Here is a 20286-nt window from a genome sequence, read left to right as displayed (position 1 = left end):
ATTAGCAAAGTTTTGGAGACTAGAAAATTGCATAGCTGAGCAACAGCAGAGTTGGATACCCCCAAGACACACAGCCACTATTTATTTTCCTCTCACCTCCACTAGATTTTAAGTTAATTATAACGAGGTCTGGGTCTTATTAAGCTTTGCATACCTAACACCTCATTAGACCTCAGTGGCAACAATGACAGGCTTACATTTGGGGGGAAGTATTACTCGTATTGGTTTCATCCCCTTGAAACCAGAGTTTACTGCTCATAGGATCAAAATACCCCAGTAGGGAATGAAATTCCAATGGCTGTTGGACACATTGTCCACACCAGGGTGTTCAATGCCTTTACTTGAAAAACCACTTTGGGGGGTAAAGCCCTTGGATCTGTTGCTTGACCTCTTCAGCTCATCATCTCCTGAAACAATCAGAATAGTAACGACCTTCCTGACCACAGCACTAACGGGCCTGGGAAACAACCCTCGGACCCAGTTCAGTACGTGGAGTGTCGGAGCCAGAAGGGACCTGCAGATGGTCCTGCTGTTCTCCATTCTGGCTGTGCATCAGAATGGCCTGCGGGCTTTTAAAAACGTATTGATGTCATGGGCCCCGCCCGCCATGATCTGGACTTTACTGGGTGGGGTGGGGCCTGGCTCTGCAGTCAACACTTTCTGGGAGGCTGCGTAGATCTCTGGACAGAGAATCACACTGATCTGATTTGCACCACGGTTTTACAGGTGAGGAAATGGACTCACAAGGAGATAAAGTGACTGCTCCAGGCAAAAAACCATAGAAAAAGATGGGAATTCCCTGCGATTTCTTGTGTCCTGCCCATCACTCTGTTAAGTCACCCTGCCCTTCACAGGTGTGGCTATTCTCAAATGTTCAAATTTGGGTTATTCCATGTATATAATCAATCATAGGAAGTCCACAGTGGAGAAAAATCTATTTTGTCTCCTCTGGTAAACTTGGACCGGCTTTCCTGGTACACAGATTTCTGCTGTCAATCATCTGTTGAATCAAACGCCTCCCCTCAGCATCCAGTAACTGGATTTAAAGATTCTCTGATGAAATCAAGTAGTCATTTATCTACTGGATGTGTGCCGTCTAAATGGCAAAGCCAATGAAGGTGGTGATTCTGCTCCTCCGTTTCTGAATGCTGCAGGCAGACCAGTCCTTGGTTGTGTTTAAACAGCCCTGGCTCTCATTTCTACTTGCTACTAATAAAAATATGTAAATACACAGAACCTACAGAAGCTACTGGAATCACAGTAAGACTGCCACTAAATGAGCACAAATTAGTGATATAATAAATTCTATTTCATACCAGGACCCAAAGCCCAGACTATGAAATTCTATGCCCAGCATGGGGCCCCTGGCTATGGGCCACCACAGATGGGCTTTGCTCCGAGTTGTCCTGAACACAGAGGGCTTTCTGTGGCCCATGTGGCAGCACTGGGGGACCCCAGGGAGCCCCCACGCTGGGAGGGATAGACGCACACCTGGGATGCAGGACGGACAGACCGGAGGAGGCCGAACGGTCAGCCCTGGCTGTGTGAAGTCGATGCTACACAGCTGCCCCTTCACGGAGAGGCCTTTAAATGCTCTCTTTGCAGCTGTTTTCTAATCTAGGTCCAATTTTTAAAAATTTTATAATCAACTGTCTGGAGTTATTAGCATAAAACCACCATGAAAAAGGGAATGAACAATTCAGAACTGAGACTGCACAGTAATTATATCACCCATTTAAATTCCCCATCCCTAAATAATTAAGGACTTCCTCAGATTATTTAGAATGTGCTTCCTTATCTACACCGTGATTTTGGCCAGTGAAATCCCAGTGTCTTTCTATATGGAACTGAGGCCCCCTTCCCGTGAACAGGGCCAGCTTGGGGCTGTCAGGGTGGGGGTCCATGTGCCTCATACAGCTGCAAGAGATTCTGCTCAGAGGATGCCCATGGCCCTGGGGTCTCCCTTCAGGCACACTTACTGAGGGTTCATCTGAAGCTTTGGGGTGTTTTATGCAATACATTTTTAGATCATTCCAGGTATCATTGGCTAAATGAAGCTCAGTCTGTGAAGGAGAAAATACAAATTATCCTACTGATCATCAGCATATCCACCCGTGACTTTGCTATTTTACACCTGATGTCTCTGAGAAAGAACTTTCCAGAGTCTGGAAGCCAGATCTGAGTAGGATTTCAGTAAGATATTCTGGTTCTAAGAGTCCTCTAACAACTAAAAGTTCAATCAGACCTTTTCAGACAGAGTGTAGACAGCTATTGGTGAATGTGGAGCACAGAGTAAACTACTTCCATGAGCACAGACTAAGTCTCAGAGACAGAGGAAACACCCACTTTACAGATGGGAAGGGAAGGTTATCAGGGAGGCCAGGAGGGTGAGAACCACACAGCGGGTCAGCTGGCCTGCGGCCCAGTGGTGTGTGAGGTGCACATGGTACTTCTATGGATTTCATCATCTAAATGCTTCTAACATGCTCTTTTTGACTCAGATGGAACACCCATTTATATACTAAAATGTGCTTTAGCTTGGGAAGAAATTGTTTTGGTTGTACCCAGTTGAATGTAGATTTCTTGCTTGAGAAGTAACTTCAGAATTACTGGCAACCTCACATGTCCTGATCATTACAAGTTCAAACGAAGAGATATTATGACTCATGATTGAGAAAACATATCTATACCCCAGGACCTTCTGAAATGGCTTAGAGCTTCACACAGAAAGAAAAGCCATTCACCTGTAGTCGGAAATGCATTACAAGCATTAGCTGCCGCCTATTATTTATTCACCCAACGCCCAACGCCGTGATTTCTAACGAGCAGAGCCCTGATACTAGCATACAGAAAGGCGTTATAGAACCGAATGACATTAGAGGAGGATGGGAACCCACCCACAGTTTTATCCCAGCTCTGCAGTGTATATTAAGGGGTCACTGAAAATTAGCCTACGGTCATTCATCCCTTCCTAGGCCCTAAACACCCTGGTCCAGACATGCAGCATGAACATGCATCTCCTGAATCCACAGAACTGTCCAGAAGTCTTTACTCGTTGCTCTGAATCCAGAATCTGACAACTGGAAATAAGCAAGGATCCCCGTCGGTGTTTTGTCCTTCTGTGAGGAGAGGCCAGAGCTGCCACGCCACAAGCCACCTGCCGTTAGGCCGGCTTGGCGCTCATGGCGCTGCGGGGGGATCGTGGTAACAGCCTGCAGTGGGTATCGGGCACGTGAATGGTTTGTGACTGCAGCTGCCCTGGTACTTTCTCATGCTTTAATAGTGCACCACCAAGCTTGAGATTTTCTTAGCTTTTCTCTTGCTAGTCACACAGGGCTTCTGATAGACTATATAGTCTGAACTGAGTACACAGAGAGCCTGTATTTTCACGGTTCTATCAGCCATCACATTCAACACGGTTCCCAGAGACTTTGATCAGAATGTGCTGGCTGGTGGGCAGCTGACAGTAAGCAGGTAACCACCATACCATGGCTCCTGTGCTGACCTGCATCTTCAAGGCCACTTTTGCTCTGAGTGAACACGCAGAGCTGCACTGGCTGGCTGCTGGCTGCGTCTGCTGCAGATTAAAGTTAAATTCTGACCCTTTGGCGATGCATCAGACATGCATGGTTGAATCTCCCAGTGGGAGTTTTGCAAAATAATGCAAGTGCCTCACCACACATCTCCCGCAGCAACTAGCTCTTTCTTTTTTTCAGAAAATAAACTTTTTTTCCAGTAAGTTGATTTGTATCCTTTTACTCACCCTCCAAAACTGTTTCAGTCTGTTCACTCTGGGCAGTTTGGAAGCATTCATCCCTGCAGGTCGGAGGCGAGCCCTTTGCAGCTAGGATGTTAGTGGGACTCCCACGACTGATCTGAAGCGGAGTGCAGCCCAGTGCCCGGGGATTCTCGCGATCGGAGACACTCCCTGGCTTTTCATGCTGCTTTCCAACAACCACAGGGCTCACCGCTCAGCATAAAGCAGCCAATGGCTGCACATGACGTTCTCAGCCCAGGGGACCAGGGGGGAGCGGATGTGCCCCACTGTAAGCTGATGTCGACAGAGGCAAGACTCGGGAATGCCTCCAGAGCAGCCTGGTGAGAAATGGGGGTGTTTTCTAAATGGCCCTGCTTTCCTCATCTTACTTCTCATGGGCCAGATTGAAGACTATATTATGGTTGAGAAAGGTGGACACTGAATGCTTATCTCAGCTCAAAATGATCAGCCTGCCCACGCTGAGGGTCCCCTCTGCCCCTTGGCTGGTCTTTGCTTCTTGGTTTTGGTTCTGACCACGGGCAGATGTGTGTCTAGAATACTGGGGGACACATAGAGGTATTTCTACTCTTTCTATGATTCCTAATAAATGGTAAATGCTGATTGCATCTACTCAGAGAAATAGGGGTTCGGCCATTATTCGCTTACTCTTCCGCTAACGAGCAGATAGGTATTTCAGAGTGGAAGTAAGCTGGGTATCGGGGAGGATGTTTCAGTTGCCCGCTGAACTACCTCAGTGCCCCCACCTGAGAAAAGCAACGGGCAGATGGACAAGCCTACAGCTCATCACGGCCACACCTGTCACAGCCCTGGTGCTCACTGACTCACTTAACACATATCTTTTGGGCACTGACTCTGTGCCTGGCACTATGGTGGGTACAAAGGTGTGAGCCAGCTGCCAACTCTGTGCTTGTGACTTTTACAGTCCAGGATCACAGTGGTTTAAGCATCTGCTGTTCTCCCGTGAACAGACCAACACGCCATTGAGACTGAGAGCTTGTCAAGGACAGAGGTGGGCCACGGTCGCCTGAGTAGCTGGCGCTGTGCCCACACAGTGCCGAGGGCCTCACGAGTGCTGAGGAGCCATGCAGCATGGCCCCAGAGCCCTCCCAGGTCCCAGCCCCCAACCTGAAGAGCTCCTAGGAGGTGGTTCTTCCAGGACAGAGATCTGGCAGGCGGGACCGAACACGTGTAGGTCACTCACACTCGGGCGCCTCTGCGAGGCAGAGCCTCACCCAAGCAGGGCCTCCTCTCAGCAGCACGCACCTTCTGTTCCCTGCTGTCAGGCCCTCAGTGGGCGACTCGGCCCCAGAGAGCTGCTGATCAGCACAGAGAAGCAGCGAACGGACGCCGATCTTGGGGGACTGTCTTGTTTTAGGATATTTTAGTGTTGAGAGAGTAAGGCACAGAAAAGGTGGCTTAGATGCAGGGCTGAAGTGAATGAACCAAAGAGCCTGATAAAATCAGCTTAACTAAACCAAAAAGGGTGAGGCCGGCACCGGAGAGAGACAGGAGAGTGAGGAGGGCCAGAAAGCGGGGGGCGGGGAGGCAGGGGCCATGGCTGCCGGGAAGCCGCCCTCTGGGCTCTGGGCTCTGGGCTTGGGAAGGGAGCCCTGCAACGGCACCTCAGTCTTCAGCCTGCCTCCTCTCCGCTCCCAGCGCGAGGTCACGGGAAAGACCCCAGCCTCCGAACCGAAGGCATCGCTGCGGGCACAGCAGGAAGAGCAGCAGGATCTGGGGAAGGGGGACCGAGCACCAGCCTCCGTCTCTGCGAGCAGCTCAGATGTGCCGAAGAAGGAAGTACTGGGATCCGAGCACATGGAGAGAGAACGCCTAAAAAACTCCGGAATACGAGGGGCGCCTCCTTTCTGGAGGTGGGCTGACGGCTGCCCTTCCAAGGGGGGCTTTATGGTCACCCACCGTGTGGAGTGGGGCTGACTGCCGGACGTCTGGCTCCCCACCTCTGGGTCCCTGTCACGCCATCCTGCTGGCCCCGCGTGGTGGGAAGGAGACAGGTGATGGCTCTGGTCACGGAGTCTGGGAGGAAGAAAGCCTCCACCGCACGACTTGTGGCACACCCCGGAGCTCCGACCCTGGCCTGGTGCCGGCGGTGAGGGGGTGTCAAGCAGAGCCCCCGCTAGACCAGCAATGGACACTGGCCTTAGGGAGAAATAACCTTTCTTTTTGAGCCTCGGAGCTCTTGGGCTTGTTAATGAGTGTAACTAGCCTATCCTGCCTGGTACAACTTATAAACTTATTTCCTTGGTTTGTCTTCTCCCAAAGCGATCAATACTTAGACCCAAATAAACTTTTTGAAGTTTTGACATGTGACAGTACTTTGTGATTCATGCAGTGAAGAGGTCAGCGCATCCGTCCTCCTGAACCCAGGCAGCACCGCCCTTCACCAGGCCAGACGGACAGCCGCCATCCCTGGGAGACGCATGTTCTGAGCTCTTCACGACTCGAACACTTTCAAAAGGCCAGGAGTCACAATTTAAGTCTATTTAGAGATGCGAGGGATCCACTGAGTGTCTATAAACATACAGCACCCTATATATTAACTATTTTCATAAAATAAAGCTGCCCATTTTCTGCCACTGGTGTAAAGGAAGTCTAGGTGTGGCAAGTTGGTTCCTCTGCCCCTGAATGGAGAGGACAGAGGACTCAAGACCTGTATTTGATATGATATTTGATAAGGCTGTCACTCTTAAGGCCATTCATTCATATTCGGGACAGGGATGCCTCACTTGAAACCAGGGCTGTGCAAAGTGGGGTGGAGTGGGGAGAGGTTTTCAATGCCTCTCAAATTATGCCATGTCACCACCGTCTGGAGGGTAGCATCTCCTTCCCATCTGAAAGACAGTATGTTATTTACTTTGCATGGAAAACCAAGAGAAAAAAATGGTCATAATCTTACGAGCTTCAAGGTTTACTGGAACTCAGAAGCTCTCACAGCAGTTTTCAAGGGGTGTGTTTCTGTGTTTGGGAGTCAAATATAGCAGATCTGGATGTAGACTATTGATCATGTCAATGTGGAGATATAATGAGTTAATACTTGGTAGGTCTCTTCAATTTTCCACTTAAGTCAAAAATTAAGCAACACAGAGAGCTACAGGAATCGGTACTGCTGACAAAATTATTCCAAGCCAAGGGATTTGAGCTGGCAGAGTGCCTAGTCTTTCCCCTTTAAAGAGTCGTGTAAGTAAGATCTGTGGCCTAAGGACCAAGAAGAGCTGATTAATATTTCATTGATGGCTGGTAAAAATAACGTGGACTTGAATTTATATAATTTTGGAAAGGTAAGCATGATGGATTTATAACCCTGGAAACAGACTGTGGAGAACTTAAGCATCAGAAAACCTTTGAATCACTGAAAAATATGGGTGAGAAATACATGTTTTTGATACTTCTTCATTATGCAAATGCAAAGCTTCCAAAAACAATTAGATTCTGTCTTGCTCACTGCATTCTTTCCACATCCTTTGTACTTTTGTCATCCGTGTCACTTGGAAAAAGCTAGGATATTTGTAGACTTCAGCATGCGGAATAAGAAAAACAGCTGTTGAAGTTTTTAAAAAATGGACTTTAGCTCAAATATTTTGTTAATAAGTTACCTGTAAATGTTCACACTTCCATATATTTCTCTATAAAAAGACTTTTCAATATTTTAAGTCAGAATCCTCTTGTGAGAGTCTAGATATGTATGACACTGTTGGCAAATCAAGGACTGTGATGTCATTTTTAGTTTAAATTTTATGAAAAATAACATTAATGATTTTTGGTTTTCCAATAAATGAGTCTGTCCTCACCTAATTTTGCCTTATTCGAAGGGTAAAAAGTGAATATACTCAAAGTGATTACAAAGCCATGTGAAATATCATTCAATGGGAGATTACACAGAAAATTAACAACAATGAATACAGTTTTTTGACTTTCAAAAGATGAAAGTGATGTAAAATCAGGCCAGCTTCCCAGAGTGTTAGTGATTTCTAGCATGAATAAGACTTACAAGAAGCCTTGCGGCAAAAGTAGGGTTTTGATTTAGGGGAAAGGTAAGTGGCAGCCATCACTGGTGCTGGCTCAGTGGCCAGGGAGGTGTGTGTGTGTGTGTGCGGAGGACGCAGGTCATGATTAACAAGAGCCTTGTAGTCTCCTCTGGGTATAAATAACTCTAGGTAACATACCACTTGATTTTCAGAAGCAACATTCATGAAATAACAACCACTTTTATGGGTAAGGACTGAATTTTAGGCAATCAAGGATTTATCTCCAGAATATACAGGCCTATGGCTTCTATTGTGAAACAGCCATTTCAAACTCATAGTTTCTACCCTGACTCGAGCAGCCCTGGAGGGCTCTCCACTCCCCAGCCACTCGGACTCCAGCCGGACACACGACACCGCCGTCCGCACGCTCCGCTCGCACTCCTGGCTCTGCCTGGAACCTACAAGCTCAGGTGTATGAAAATAGGGCATTTCCTTACTTTCTCCATAACAAAGTGGAATCTGAATGCCATGCCCTGCCGGACAGGGTGGCAGCAGGCTAATCTGCCACCATGGGGGCCTCCCAGGACTGCTCCAGGGTCCTGGGGGTTCGTACAGATCAGAGCACAGGGGAGGGACCCGGGCCTGCTGTCACAGATTGCAGGACATCATGCATGCTGCATCATTTCTTCCTTGTGGCAGCCACTGCTTCTGTGCAGGCTTGGGACACAGAACTCTTTGGACGGGCTGCGGGCCTAAAAGCCCAGGCCCCAGCCTCCAGAGGGGCACCAGCTGGCCGGACCCTTGGGGTCTCGCCTCTTCCCCTGGGCTCCCTCGTGGAGCAGCGCAGACCCCTGCTTGCTCCATGCCAGCTTCTCCTCCTGGTCTGAGGCGATTTCTTCTCCCGTTGCTTCTGAAAGTTCTCCCACCTCCTCCTCCCAAGCTGGCCCCTGACACAAACCGTAAAGAGCAGTCACAGAATGACACAGGAAATCTACGGGCAAGGACCTTTGCAAACTGTCAAGTTCTAGATAAATATTAGCTGCATGGAGCAGGGTGAAGCCATGGCCACGACGCCCTTCGATGCGCAGATGCGTGCGTGTGAGGTTCTGCAGTTGGCAGTGCTCCTGTTGCTCTTGCAAACACTGAACCAGAGACTTCCCCCCAGCCTAGTGCTTCTCAGAGAGCTGCTTTCTGCAAGCATCTATGGCTTATTAAATCTAGGATATGTCTGCCAGGGAAGGGTAGAGAAGGCCCATTTGGTGTACTTTCCTGTCTTCCTGTGGCTTGTGGCTTTGTGGTCAGGGACTGGAGATAGGAGCCAAAGAAAAAACACTGACAGTGATGGTCGGCATGAAAGCACTCGGAGAGGCGGGGCGACCCTGGAGGGTGCTTCCGAGTTTGCCCCCAGACTTCCTCACTTCCTGCCCAGATGGGGATGCTAACCTCCCTGCAGTAACTGCAGGATGCCATCTACATAAAGGTTTTATCTTCATATTAGCAATGACCTTTTGTTCTTCAAAGCTTACTGAACAGAGACGTGCAAATTCTACCTTCTGCAGGGACTAAGTATCAAGACTTAAAATTTACTCTCAGGATCTGGACCCAGGGTGTGTCACCCTCAGCGCCCTGGCCGGGAGAGGAGTGGGGCAGCTCGTTTCCTGGGGGGCTGGGGGTCCGGGGCCAGGGCCTCAGTGTTGATGTCTCAGCCCTGGGCCAGCCTCACCTCTCCAGGCCTCGTTTCTCTCCACTGCCAAGCGGCAAAGGGAATAATGTTTTCCATACAGTCTGTGGCTTATACTCAGCTCTGGAAGAACCCCACCCAGGGCTCGAGCACCGCTGCTATCACACCATTGCCCAGCATCTCAGGCAGAGCTGGGCAAGGGGAGGGCCAGTCTGCCTTGTTCACATCAGAGCTGATTCTTATGAAAAGGGGAGAGGGGAGCGGATGTCCCTTTTCTGTGTAAAACCACTAGCTGGATGTATTCCCAAGTGCCCAAACCATGCCACTCGGGGGCAGGGTCCTTAGTAGGGGGCCTGCGGCACACCTCCCTTGGTCTGCAGCTCTGGGCCCCGTACCTGGCTTTAGTCTGATTCCCTCCCTTCCATGTCTTCACTTCTACTTCCATTTTATAAACTTACACAGGCATTTTTGCTTTTCTCCTATCTTCCTCTGAAACCTCTATTCGAGGCAGATAATATGCCACCTTTCATTGCTTAAGCTTCCTTTCTTACCACGGTCTCCCAGCTAACTCTGAAGAGACGTCTTTACTTTCATGGCCTCATTGCCCTGCGTCAATCAACAGCTTGTCCTGTGTGGGGGACACCCACTCCTGCCCACCTACAGTGAGCCAGGTCCCGATACCGAACGTGTACGTGCCTCTGCAAAATGCTTGAAAATAAACTGCTCCCCACTGAACGCCATGTATGTTTTCCACTGACACAGGCAGGAGGTCCCCGACTGGAGGGGAGCGTGTCCTCGGGAGTCCCCGCAGCAGCTGACAGAGCCCCATCCACGAGGTCTCCGTAAAGGGGGCCTGGTTAACTAGAGGAAACCTGGCGAAGGTCTGGGAATCACAGGCTCAGATTAGAGGGGTGTTTCACTCTGTGTGCATGCACACACACACACACACACGTTTCACCTAACATATTTATCTTTAGCACTTTGTAAGGCATTCTGAGTTATCTTTTCTTTTCCATTCACTTCTATATTTTTGAAGATGGTCTCACTACATCAGTTCCCTGATCCACTGAGTCTAACCGGCTGCTCAGAAATCCCTGGAGGACAGCATTAGTTCTGCAATGTGGATGGCAAAGGATTGCCTGAGAGCTCATCAGCGCTGCACGTTTGTTACTCACATCCACAGAGATTCTGATTCAGCAAATGTTGGAAGAGCTACAGAATTCTGCACTTTCAACTTATTTCCCAGGGAATGCAACTGGCTTCCAGACAGTCCTTTGGTACCAGAACTGAATCAAAACCTACATTTTCACTCAAGTCACTTGGTTAGAATATCTTCTAAGAAGGAATTTCATCAGATATTTCTGAGCTGTCAATCCATCCTCTTCCATGACTGATACTCTCGGAACATACACGTACCTCAGCTATGGACCCTGTCCACGGCCAGAAAGCAGTCGACGCAAAGAGCTGTAGTGAATTGATACCAACCTACCCTCCTGCGGGCACCACCCACAAGCCGACGACCCACCAGGGAAGGGTGGCGCATTAGTTTTATGTTGCTGTCATAACAAACTGCCACAAACATAGTGGCTTGAAGCAGTAGTTCTTTGTCATCGTGTAGCTCTGTAGGTCAGAAGTCCACACAGTGGGGCTGGATTTGCTGTTCAGGGTCAGACAGCGTGGAGATCAAAGCATTGGCGGGACTTCGTTTCTTCCTAGAGGCTCTGGGAGGAACCTGCTTCCAAACTCGTTCTGTTGGCAGGGCCCATGCGATCGCCCTGAATCCACCCAGTAATCCAAGATAACCTCCTTATAGAAGGTCCCTTAGTAATGATAATTCCATCCACAAAGTCCCTTTTCCATCCACAATGTACCCAGGGCTCTAACACCAGGGGATAGAAATTCCTGGAGTCACAATCCTGCCTACCGTGGTAGGTCAGTAACTCCATTTATGTGCCAGGCAGTTTTAAATAGTAAGAATAATTCAAGCATGAGACACTTCAACTGGAGAACAACTCCATTATTACATGATATTAAAAATAAATAAAAATTAAATTAATCCGGTTTTGCCCTATTGAACCTAAATTCAACCGGAAGCCTTTCCACAGGGAAGTGAATGCCTTGGACGTAATGTTTGGTTTTAGTTTCAGAGGTTGGGAGCCAGCAAGAATCCTCTGAAACTTTCTTGAATAATTTATTTCCTTAGTTGGTTTTGCCAAAACGAAGCTCAGAGATGTAGTTTTGTGGACAAAAGCGCCCCTTGGCCATGGATATCCACCGCCTTCACGCCTCCGTCACCACTACGCGCTCCACGTGGTGTCACCAGAGCGCGGTACTGTTTTCATTTGAAAATCGAGCTCTAAGCGCGGCCAATGCCAAATCAGTGTCATTTTCAATCACCTGAATTAAACAGGAAGCAGTGGATTGAAGAAAGGGCTCTAGAAAAGAAGAGAAGAGAGGCAGGAAGGAGAAGAAAAAGGCAGGAGAGACACGGGGGAGAAGTTACGAGGAGAAATCAAAGATGCTGGTGGGGAGGGCGAAGGGGAGGACAGGATCTGAGAAGCAGGAATCAGCAACTTGTCTTCGCTACAGGCATCCCTGTGAAACATATTAAAATAAGTTGTTTGACCTTGAGGATATTGATTTATCTGCAAAGAGCCAGGCTTGCAGTAATGAAGAGATGATGATGAAGAAAATATTAAGTAAAACAAAACATTCACAGACCCTCATGGGTCTGTGAACATGGGCAGGCCCCCTCTTCCATGCCAAGATGGATTAGTCTTAGTTTTGTAATTAGTGATGACAGACTGTTTCTTAACATGTGTAAGTGCCAAAGGTTAATTCCCAGCATAGGTCTTTCCAGAAAAAACATGCACCATTCCCTGGAGATCTGCTTCACAGCAATGAGAATATACTCAACACTACGGAGCTGCACATTTAAAATGGTAAAGATGGTGCATCGAATGTGTGTTTTACCTCCCACACACGAAGTGTGCCACCCACTATAAGTGCATCAGCTCATCTAAGTCTCCCCAGCCATGTTTAAGGTTGGTATTCTTACTATTTGCTTTTCCACTGTGGAAACTAAAACTTTGGGAGAGGGAGATGTGTTCAAAGTCATGCAGCTAATGGGTGGTGGCGCAGTTGGCACTCAAAACAGTGTGATGCCGGCTCCTTGGTCATAACCATTTCACTCTTCTCTCACCCAAAGAAAACTGTAAATTGTTTTTGAAATAATCTATGACCAGAAGCTTGATAGGGAGGCATATGTGGGAAATAGCATCTGAAACAACAAGCCGTCTCCAAGAGCACAAACAACAGGAGGTCATCATTTAACGGATTTACACTTGGAGTTTCAGAATCCAGATCCGCACAGGTTACACGCAGCAACAGGGTACAGCTAACGTGGGCAGTGGTGCCCATGCTCTTAGGCAGTCACCCCACCTGGGTGGGCATCCCGTCCATACTTTTCATTTAGAATTTTCTTAGTCTACTACATCGCCATTGCTTAAAATGAATAATGATGAGTTCCATTTGATTCATGCTGGCACCGTCAGAGACAGTTTTTGTTCTACAAGTACAAATATGGGTAATGTTATTGTTAAAGGGATAAATCAACCAGGAACTTCTATTAGGCCAAGAAATGAACTGTTTGCCAAAATTCCCGTCAAAGAAATGAAAGGAGTTAGGATTTGATATTCATTCTAACATAACCAACCAGGAAATCCATTTACTCCTAACAAGTGTTCTTAAATGCAAAAATAGCCTGTTCTTTGTTACAGTTCTGTTCCTGTTATGGATTTTTAACAAACAAAATGGATTTTGTGATGAAGACACACTTGTAAATAATGTCTTCTGTGAAAGCCTCCAACCCCAGTGGTGTCAATGCTTTGGGAGAGCCAATCCCGTTAAGTATATTTGCCTATGCTAACTGCCTAAGCTGTGGTCCAAGCCTTGGAAATGAACTTTACCCAAGGCAAGGAGGTCAAGAGGGAAGGTCATGGTTACATATTCTTACGTGCAGACTTTTGAAGCCGATGACAATGCAAAGTGCATCTCCCTGCACCTGGAACCCTCGCTGCCCGATCCCTCCGCGGGAGGCTGCTAAAACAACCGCTCCCTTAGCCCTGCTCTCTCCCGAAGTCACTTGCAATCTCCCCATTAATTTTTTTTTCAGCAAGGCCCTTATTGCTCCTTGCTATCTTCTTGTTTAGATATTTCTTCCTTTACTCTTCCCTGCGTTGTTTCCACGTGCTTCAGAGCTCCGGGCACATAGTCGGTGCTCACAAAGTATCTGCGGCAGGAGGAGGGAAGAAGGGAGGAACTGGCACGGAGTCGGTACAAATACCGGAATGTGGCTCGATCAGAGGGAGGCAGGCCCTTTTTAACGGGAGACAGAAGCCAAAGGAGACTGGACCTTGGGCTCTCTTTGGGTCACCTGCCTCTCTGCATTCCACCGTGTGCATCTGTACAATGCGAACAATACGCTTACCCGAATTCGTTCATTATGTGAGTGAGGAAAAATAGAAAATAATTTACCAATGTTAGATATGCTCATGAGAGAAATGACCATCTTGGAGTAAGATGCGAAAACTAGGGAGTCGGGGGGTTTCCCCACTGAGGCCCCTGGTTTGGGCAAGGACGCTACTCTTTGGGGAGTGAAGGTAGACGGCGGGGCTGCAGCTGTGGTTGGTAATGGGCTTCGAGCAGATGCTTGATTTACATGAGCTCTTGAAACTGGCATAAAGGTGACTCAGTTGAACTCAGACTCAGTCAGCCCCCTACCCATCAGGCGGGGTCTTGCGAAGGAAGGAAGTGAGAGGTACTAAGAACAAAAGCAGAGCCCCTCAGGGGCTTTTCTAGACTATGACTGCGAATGACTGACTCTAACAGCTCAGCTCCGGGAGTGAAAGGCCATGGCTACGTGGTCATCCGACATGTTTATCCAACAACTACCACGTGCCAGGTGCTGGGGTGGACCAGGAGGGACAGCAGTACACAAGGATGGACCAGTGCCTGCTCCTAGAGTCTCCCAGGGTCGGAGGTTGTGCAAACTACTTCCAGCTTTATTGGCACTACATGGGCGGCAGAGTTGTTTAGAACATTTTGATGTTTGAGCCATTAAAAACCACGTGGCCCCACCCTTTATTTCACAGAGAAGAAAAGGAAGCCCAAAGAAGTCAGCCGACCAGCCCAAGGCCTAAGAACCTAGGCCATCAAAGGAAAGCCCAGTTACCTAGACTCAGAGAGCATGGCTCTTGCTGTAGGCCGATAAATAAGTTGATTTGGTTCTGTCGTCACATACCAGCAGTGGCAGGACGAGAAGGGGGTGGCGTGAGGCCCCAAGGTGGCCGTGCTGTCACAAAGGTGTGGCCACTTCTTCTCAGCATGAGCCAACCACTGATTAAACATCTATGAGTCCGGTCATATTGGCCAACCAACTCTCCCAGTTAGAAAGTGACTTTAGCAATACAAACCCAGGCTTTGGGGGAAAATAAGATGCTGACCCAGTGACAGAGGGTGAACTGAGCCATAGAGTCCAGTCTAGAAGGAAAAAATTTTGTTCTGGCATGTTCTGTGTCTGTGGCTTGCTCATTTGCATTTTAGGCTCCTCCTCCTTCTTCTCTTACCCTGCCATGGTCACGGGCAAAGGTCAGCCACAGGCAGCCAGCTCTTATCAGAAACCTAAGCGATGCCTAGGATAATAAATCATAACAAATAAGGAGTCTCTATACAGGTCCTGAGGTCAAAGACCACTTCTGAGCCCCTGTGTAAATAAGAGCCTGGGACACGGAAACGGAAACAGCCACATCCAGACAACAACATGGACCTACAGGGAAGCGGCTTTGAGAAGCAGGGGACGGTCTAAGCAGCATGTCCAGTGTGGGTCAGAAGATAAATTAGGAGTAACAACTCGGGGGTAAAGGGTAACAGGCAGGACGTAGAGAGGAGTTTCGGGAGATGGAACCTGAACCCCTCAGGGCGATGGCTTCCAAGAGGTGGGCCCTTCCAGGAGGGGCCTCCGGCCGTGCCACCCCTGCCATGCCCACGGTCGGGATGGCGCTCCCCCCGCCGTGAGCTGCGACAAAGACGGCTTTGACTGGAGCCACATTATGATGGCTTTTGAGTGTGGCTCCAGCCGGTACATCGGCACGACCTACAAAATGAAGGAGGGGTGCGGGGTTTAAGGGCTGGGGACTCTGAGGAAGAGGATGTCATGCATAATATGCTCTAGCTGAACCTTGATAAAAGTCCCGGCTTCACTCACTGGCTGTTGGAGGGATCTTGGACAAGACACTTAGCTCCTTATGGTCATACCACAGATGGTGGTGATGGTGATGATGGTGGTGGCGGCGGCGGCGGTGATGGTGGTGGTGGTGGTGGTGGTGATGGTGATAATAGCTAACATGAGTGAAGATCTCCTTTGTACTAGTGCTGCTGTTATGCATTAATTCATTTGATTTACCCAAATAACCAAATCAATTAACCTATGAGTTAAATGCTATTATCTGCATTTTAAAGTTAAGGAAACTGAGCTATAGAGAGTAAAATAATCTTTCTACAGGCACACGATGGCACTGGAACTGGAGCGCAGGTTCCCAGAATCTGGCTTAGCAACACCTGGTTCGTGGCACGTAGAAGTGGTGACCGGGGTGACGCGCTGCCTCCTATCAGCTCGCTCTGTGCTCGCGCATCCCGTGCCTCCCCTCTCCCAGCAATGGGCTGCGCCCCACACGCCGCTGCCTGGGGTGGTCCGATCACTCAGGACCAATCCGAGCACCATATACCTACCACAGGACTGCTTCAAGGGGTGGCGTAGGATCTCTGCTAGGTCAACGGGATTCTTGCCTGAGATTCTCCAAACTGGAGCTGGAGAAGAGAAGCCTTCTTCCTCTTTGCAGGAGACCTGAGGATAGCAGGTGGCCATGTCCTCTCATTCCCCAAGCGGAGAAGGCAGCAGAGGGAGTGAGGTGGGGGAAGGGAGCAGAGGAGGCGTCAGAGCTTCACCGAGCCCCTGTCAAACCATCCCTAAGGTGCTCCGGCCCCATCCATAGCTTTGACCTTTTTTTAGATAAGAGCAGTTCAAGTTGGGTCTCAATCATTTGTTAGAAAAAATATAACTGACCAACTCACCTATCTAAACTTTGATTTCTTCATCTAAAAATTGGGACCATAGCACTGTCACTGGGCAGTGCCGGAGTCTGATCGCTAATGCTTCCTGAGGGCTTCTCTTGTGCTGTCGTATGGCGGGTGCTCATGAAGGCTCACCATGGCTGGTGTCTTGTTACTGCAGGAATACATTCCACATTCCCCTGACAAGTCACCATAAAGCCCCAACACCTGACTAGTCCTGGGGCCGAGGGAACACGAGTCAAGTTAGACTCAATGATTAAGAGACTGTTAACTTTACAGACCGGGATAAAGGCCCGTGTGAAACGCCGCTGCTGACAGGTCGGCCTCCGTCCCAGCCTGGAGAGCAGCCGTTTGCTGGAACACACCAGGCCTGGTTTCAATCACTCCTCTGCCAGGGCTTGAAGGACAGATCACAGCGCCTACTGCCCCTCCTCAGAGTAGAGGGGGTGAGGGGTGGCCCAGAACGACACAGTGGGGTTCCATGGCCTCTTTCCACCCCCACGCCCCATTCTCTGGGGACGGCGGACCAGCAGGCTCTGCCGGGGTGGTCAGTGCGTTCACGTGTCTGTCTGTCCCTGTGTCCCTGGATTCGGATGGCTGGCCTGGGTAAAACAGCTCATTTATTTATTGTTTCTGGGTATCTACCCAGAGCAGGAATAATAAGGCCTTCGGGGCGCTCCCCTCTGCCTGGGCGGCAGCGGTCTCAGAGCCTCGGTACCCCGAGCTGCTTTTCTGTCAACTCCGCAACCTCTGGGGAGACACGAGTTTGAACTGCTGTGGCTTTGCTCCTCGAGGGCTTGGAGGCCGGCTTCCCCGGTGTTACCTGCGGCAGTCTGTCTGTCCCCAGTGTCTGTATCTGCCTCAGTCGAATCTGACAGGGAGAAACAGATTTACTCACTGACAGAGGCTCCAAATGAGACTGGATGGGGCCCAGAAAGCAGCATCAGAAGGAAAGTCGCCTGACAGGTGCGAGACGGGCCAGCCTGTGCCGGGCGAGGCACACGAGCATCTGCTCCAAGCGGACTGTGCCCGCGGCCCCCGCAGACTGTCGGCCCTGTGGGGGCCGCGGAGGGTCTCCACACGGCCAGTGACAGGCTCTCGGCTTTGAGCCACACACGCAATCCCATGCGGGCCTCAGTTTACTCTTCTCAAAAATAAGGATAATAGTAGCTATCTTACAGGCATTTGGAGAGATTAAAAGAAGTCGTTTGTGTTGAGCAGTTTATAAATAGTGAGTGCCATCTGGCAAAATGACAAAGTCACTAAATTAACTAAATTAATCCAGAAAAATGTGGATTCTTCTTGCTGGGTCCTCACAGAGCAAATGTTGAAGGGCCTGACTACGGAGCACAAATGCCCCTTGAACTCGGCTACCAAATACTGCGTGGCCACAGCCCCCAAAGGGTGTGCATGTACTGGGATGCAGCAGACGCCGCGCAGTCGGCTAGCTGTCCTGGGAAACGCCAGCAGTGAGTGGCTGGGGAAACCCCTCAGTGGACAGTCACTTTTGGAAACTGAACAATGCTTATGCAAAGAGTTTGACTCCTCAAATCTCAAGATCTATCTTAAAATATGAAAGCATTTCCGAGTGATCGTTGGCCTTGGGCAAAAAACATTACCTCAGCAAGTAAGATCACATTAAGAAATGCAAATGTCAGCTTAAAACATTCTGACGGTGGCTGCGCTCAGGACGTCCCTGGCACCTACAGGCCCCTCTTTGTGCTGACGTTGGGCACTCATCTGACGAGCTTCCTACAAAATGCCACTTGTTAAGCATTAGTTTTTCCATGTGGCTAAGCTCTCAAGTCTGGGGTGATATATTTCACAGTATTCACTTTTTATTTATCTCCCCACCCTCCCCTCAATGCCTTAAAAAACTTGCTGGTCCCTTTGAATAACTGTAAGGTTTCTCGTTAATTACCTGACCTGAAGGCAGGGTTGACACCACCAGGAACTGTGGGCACCGGGCAGTAGGCCAGGTGGTGGCCTTCCTGAAGACCATTTCCACACCGTGGACAGACAGGGGTGCATGGGCAAACATTTCCCTCACCAAAATCCACGCATGATGAGCACACAATACTTGCAATTTAATTTTAAATTCTTGGGTGGAAAATACCTCCCTCTTTGCTGGCCCCAAATGACTGGAACAGGGCTGGGTTGAGAAGAGAGAGATAATAGATCCTTGCTGACTAGGAATAGTAAGGCTTCCTTCAAAGACAAGCAGGTGAGTGACTTACTTTCAATTACTACTTAAAAGATACTTATTTTGTCCTATGTAAAATTTGGAACTTAAAAGTAGAAAACAGATTTGCATTTGCACAGGTGAGCTGCCTGCCCATCTGACCCCATGAGAGCAGATTCTGAGGAGAACTGCAGACCCGCCAATGAACAGTCCTGCTTCCAGGACCCCGTGCTCTTAGCCCAAGGTGTCAGAATCTAGGGCAGGATAGCCTGGGGGCGCTCCTGGCCAGGGCGATGGCCAGGAGATAGATTGAGATTTCACTGGCTGTTGGCAGGGGAGGAGGTGAGGCCAAGGAGGAGACAGGCTGTTTCCCCATTTCAGAGGACTGGAAACCCTTTTCCTGTCTTTGCAGTGCCCCAAGGTAAATGTGTGCAGTGCAACACCTTCCAGCTTTCTTCGCTCCAAACATAACCACACACAGACTGCTTCATGCTCACATTTTCTCTTTTCTCTACTGAAGTCACCCATTATTAGTCTGGCTCAGAGTGTTAGTGAGAAACACGGGACAAAAGAGGAGAGATGCACAGACTGGGGAAGCGCTGATGCACAGGAAGAACTAGCAGGCTGAGGGGCCAGGGCGGGAAGGGGAAAGGAGAGTGTGCAGCAGAAAACAGATGAAGGCGAAAAAGAGAAAGGTGGGTTCTTGGCTGTCCCCCGAAGCCACGAAATGTCCTCTGGGGCGAGCCTTCCTCCACACACACACACACGTAGCTCCTTGTTGTGACATCTATGGCAGCAACGTAAACAAAGGAAGCTCCATGCACCATTCCTGCCCCTGCCAGACTGCAGGAGCCCTGATGATACCAACAACTGCTGCGACCCACCTCGCAAATAGGGCTCCCTGTGTTTACTTGTTGAGCACATGAATTAAGAAGTGGACACGAAGGAGGAAGACGCAGAAGAAGAGACGGGATGGTGCAGAGCATTGCTCTTAGAACAATCCTGTAAATGCAGGCTCATGGCCTCCTTCTCACACCAAGACTTCTGGACCGCTGGTTCCCAGACTGCCCTTTGCTTCCAATGTCAGCCTATGAGCTGAATGTCTGTGCTGGCCTTTGGTGCCTTCCACGCACAGCCTCGTGTCTCCAGTGGGCATACGCTGTCTCCCCAACAATGCTGTGCAGGTACTTTCTCTTTTTGCCAAAATATGTTCTCTTTGTCTTATGAAGCTTCACATTAGACCTCCCGCCAGGGGCGCAGGCATGCCAAGTGGTAGGTGCCGAAGCTTCTAGACAATCCCCAAGAACAGAGGCTCCCCGGCCTGACAACCTGTGAAACTTTTTATACACGCACTGCTGTGATCCACTGTTGGGCTGTGCAATCAGCACTTCAGGGAAGGTGCCCCAGGCCTGCGTTCTCCAAAGTTCTCCAGAGGAGGATCTGTGCTGCCGGCCACTCCCTGGTCACCATGACTCCCCACCCCTTGCCCACGTTTGACCATTTCTCCTTCCCCCTCAGGATGCCTGCATGC

At 49.3% G+C, this 20286-nt stretch overlaps 1 protein-coding gene across 4 annotated transcripts in view; it reads right to left on the bottom strand.

Moving 5' to 3' along the window:
- DPP6 (dipeptidyl peptidase like 6) overlaps positions 1–20286 on the bottom strand; it is an 839060-nt gene that overhangs the window by 506012 nt on the left and 312762 nt on the right. Inside the window, exon 1 of one of the 4 annotated variants that reach the window (XM_036899608.2) lies at positions 3764–3918. The exons of the other annotated variants lie outside the window; for them this stretch is intronic. Coding sequence (XP_036755503.2) covers positions 3764–3814 — 51 coding nt within the window. The 5' untranslated portion in view covers positions 3815–3918. Of the gene's footprint in view, positions 1–3763; positions 3919–20286 lie in introns of those variants that run through there. 4 annotated transcript variants of the gene reach the window in all.

Source organism: Manis pentadactyla, chromosome 7 (assembly GCF_030020395.1).
Source record: "Manis pentadactyla isolate mManPen7 chromosome 7, mManPen7.hap1, whole genome shotgun sequence".
Lineage (NCBI taxonomy): Eukaryota > Metazoa > Chordata > Mammalia > Pholidota > Manidae > Manis > Manis pentadactyla.
This window is presented reverse-complemented; position numbering and strand designations above follow the sequence as displayed.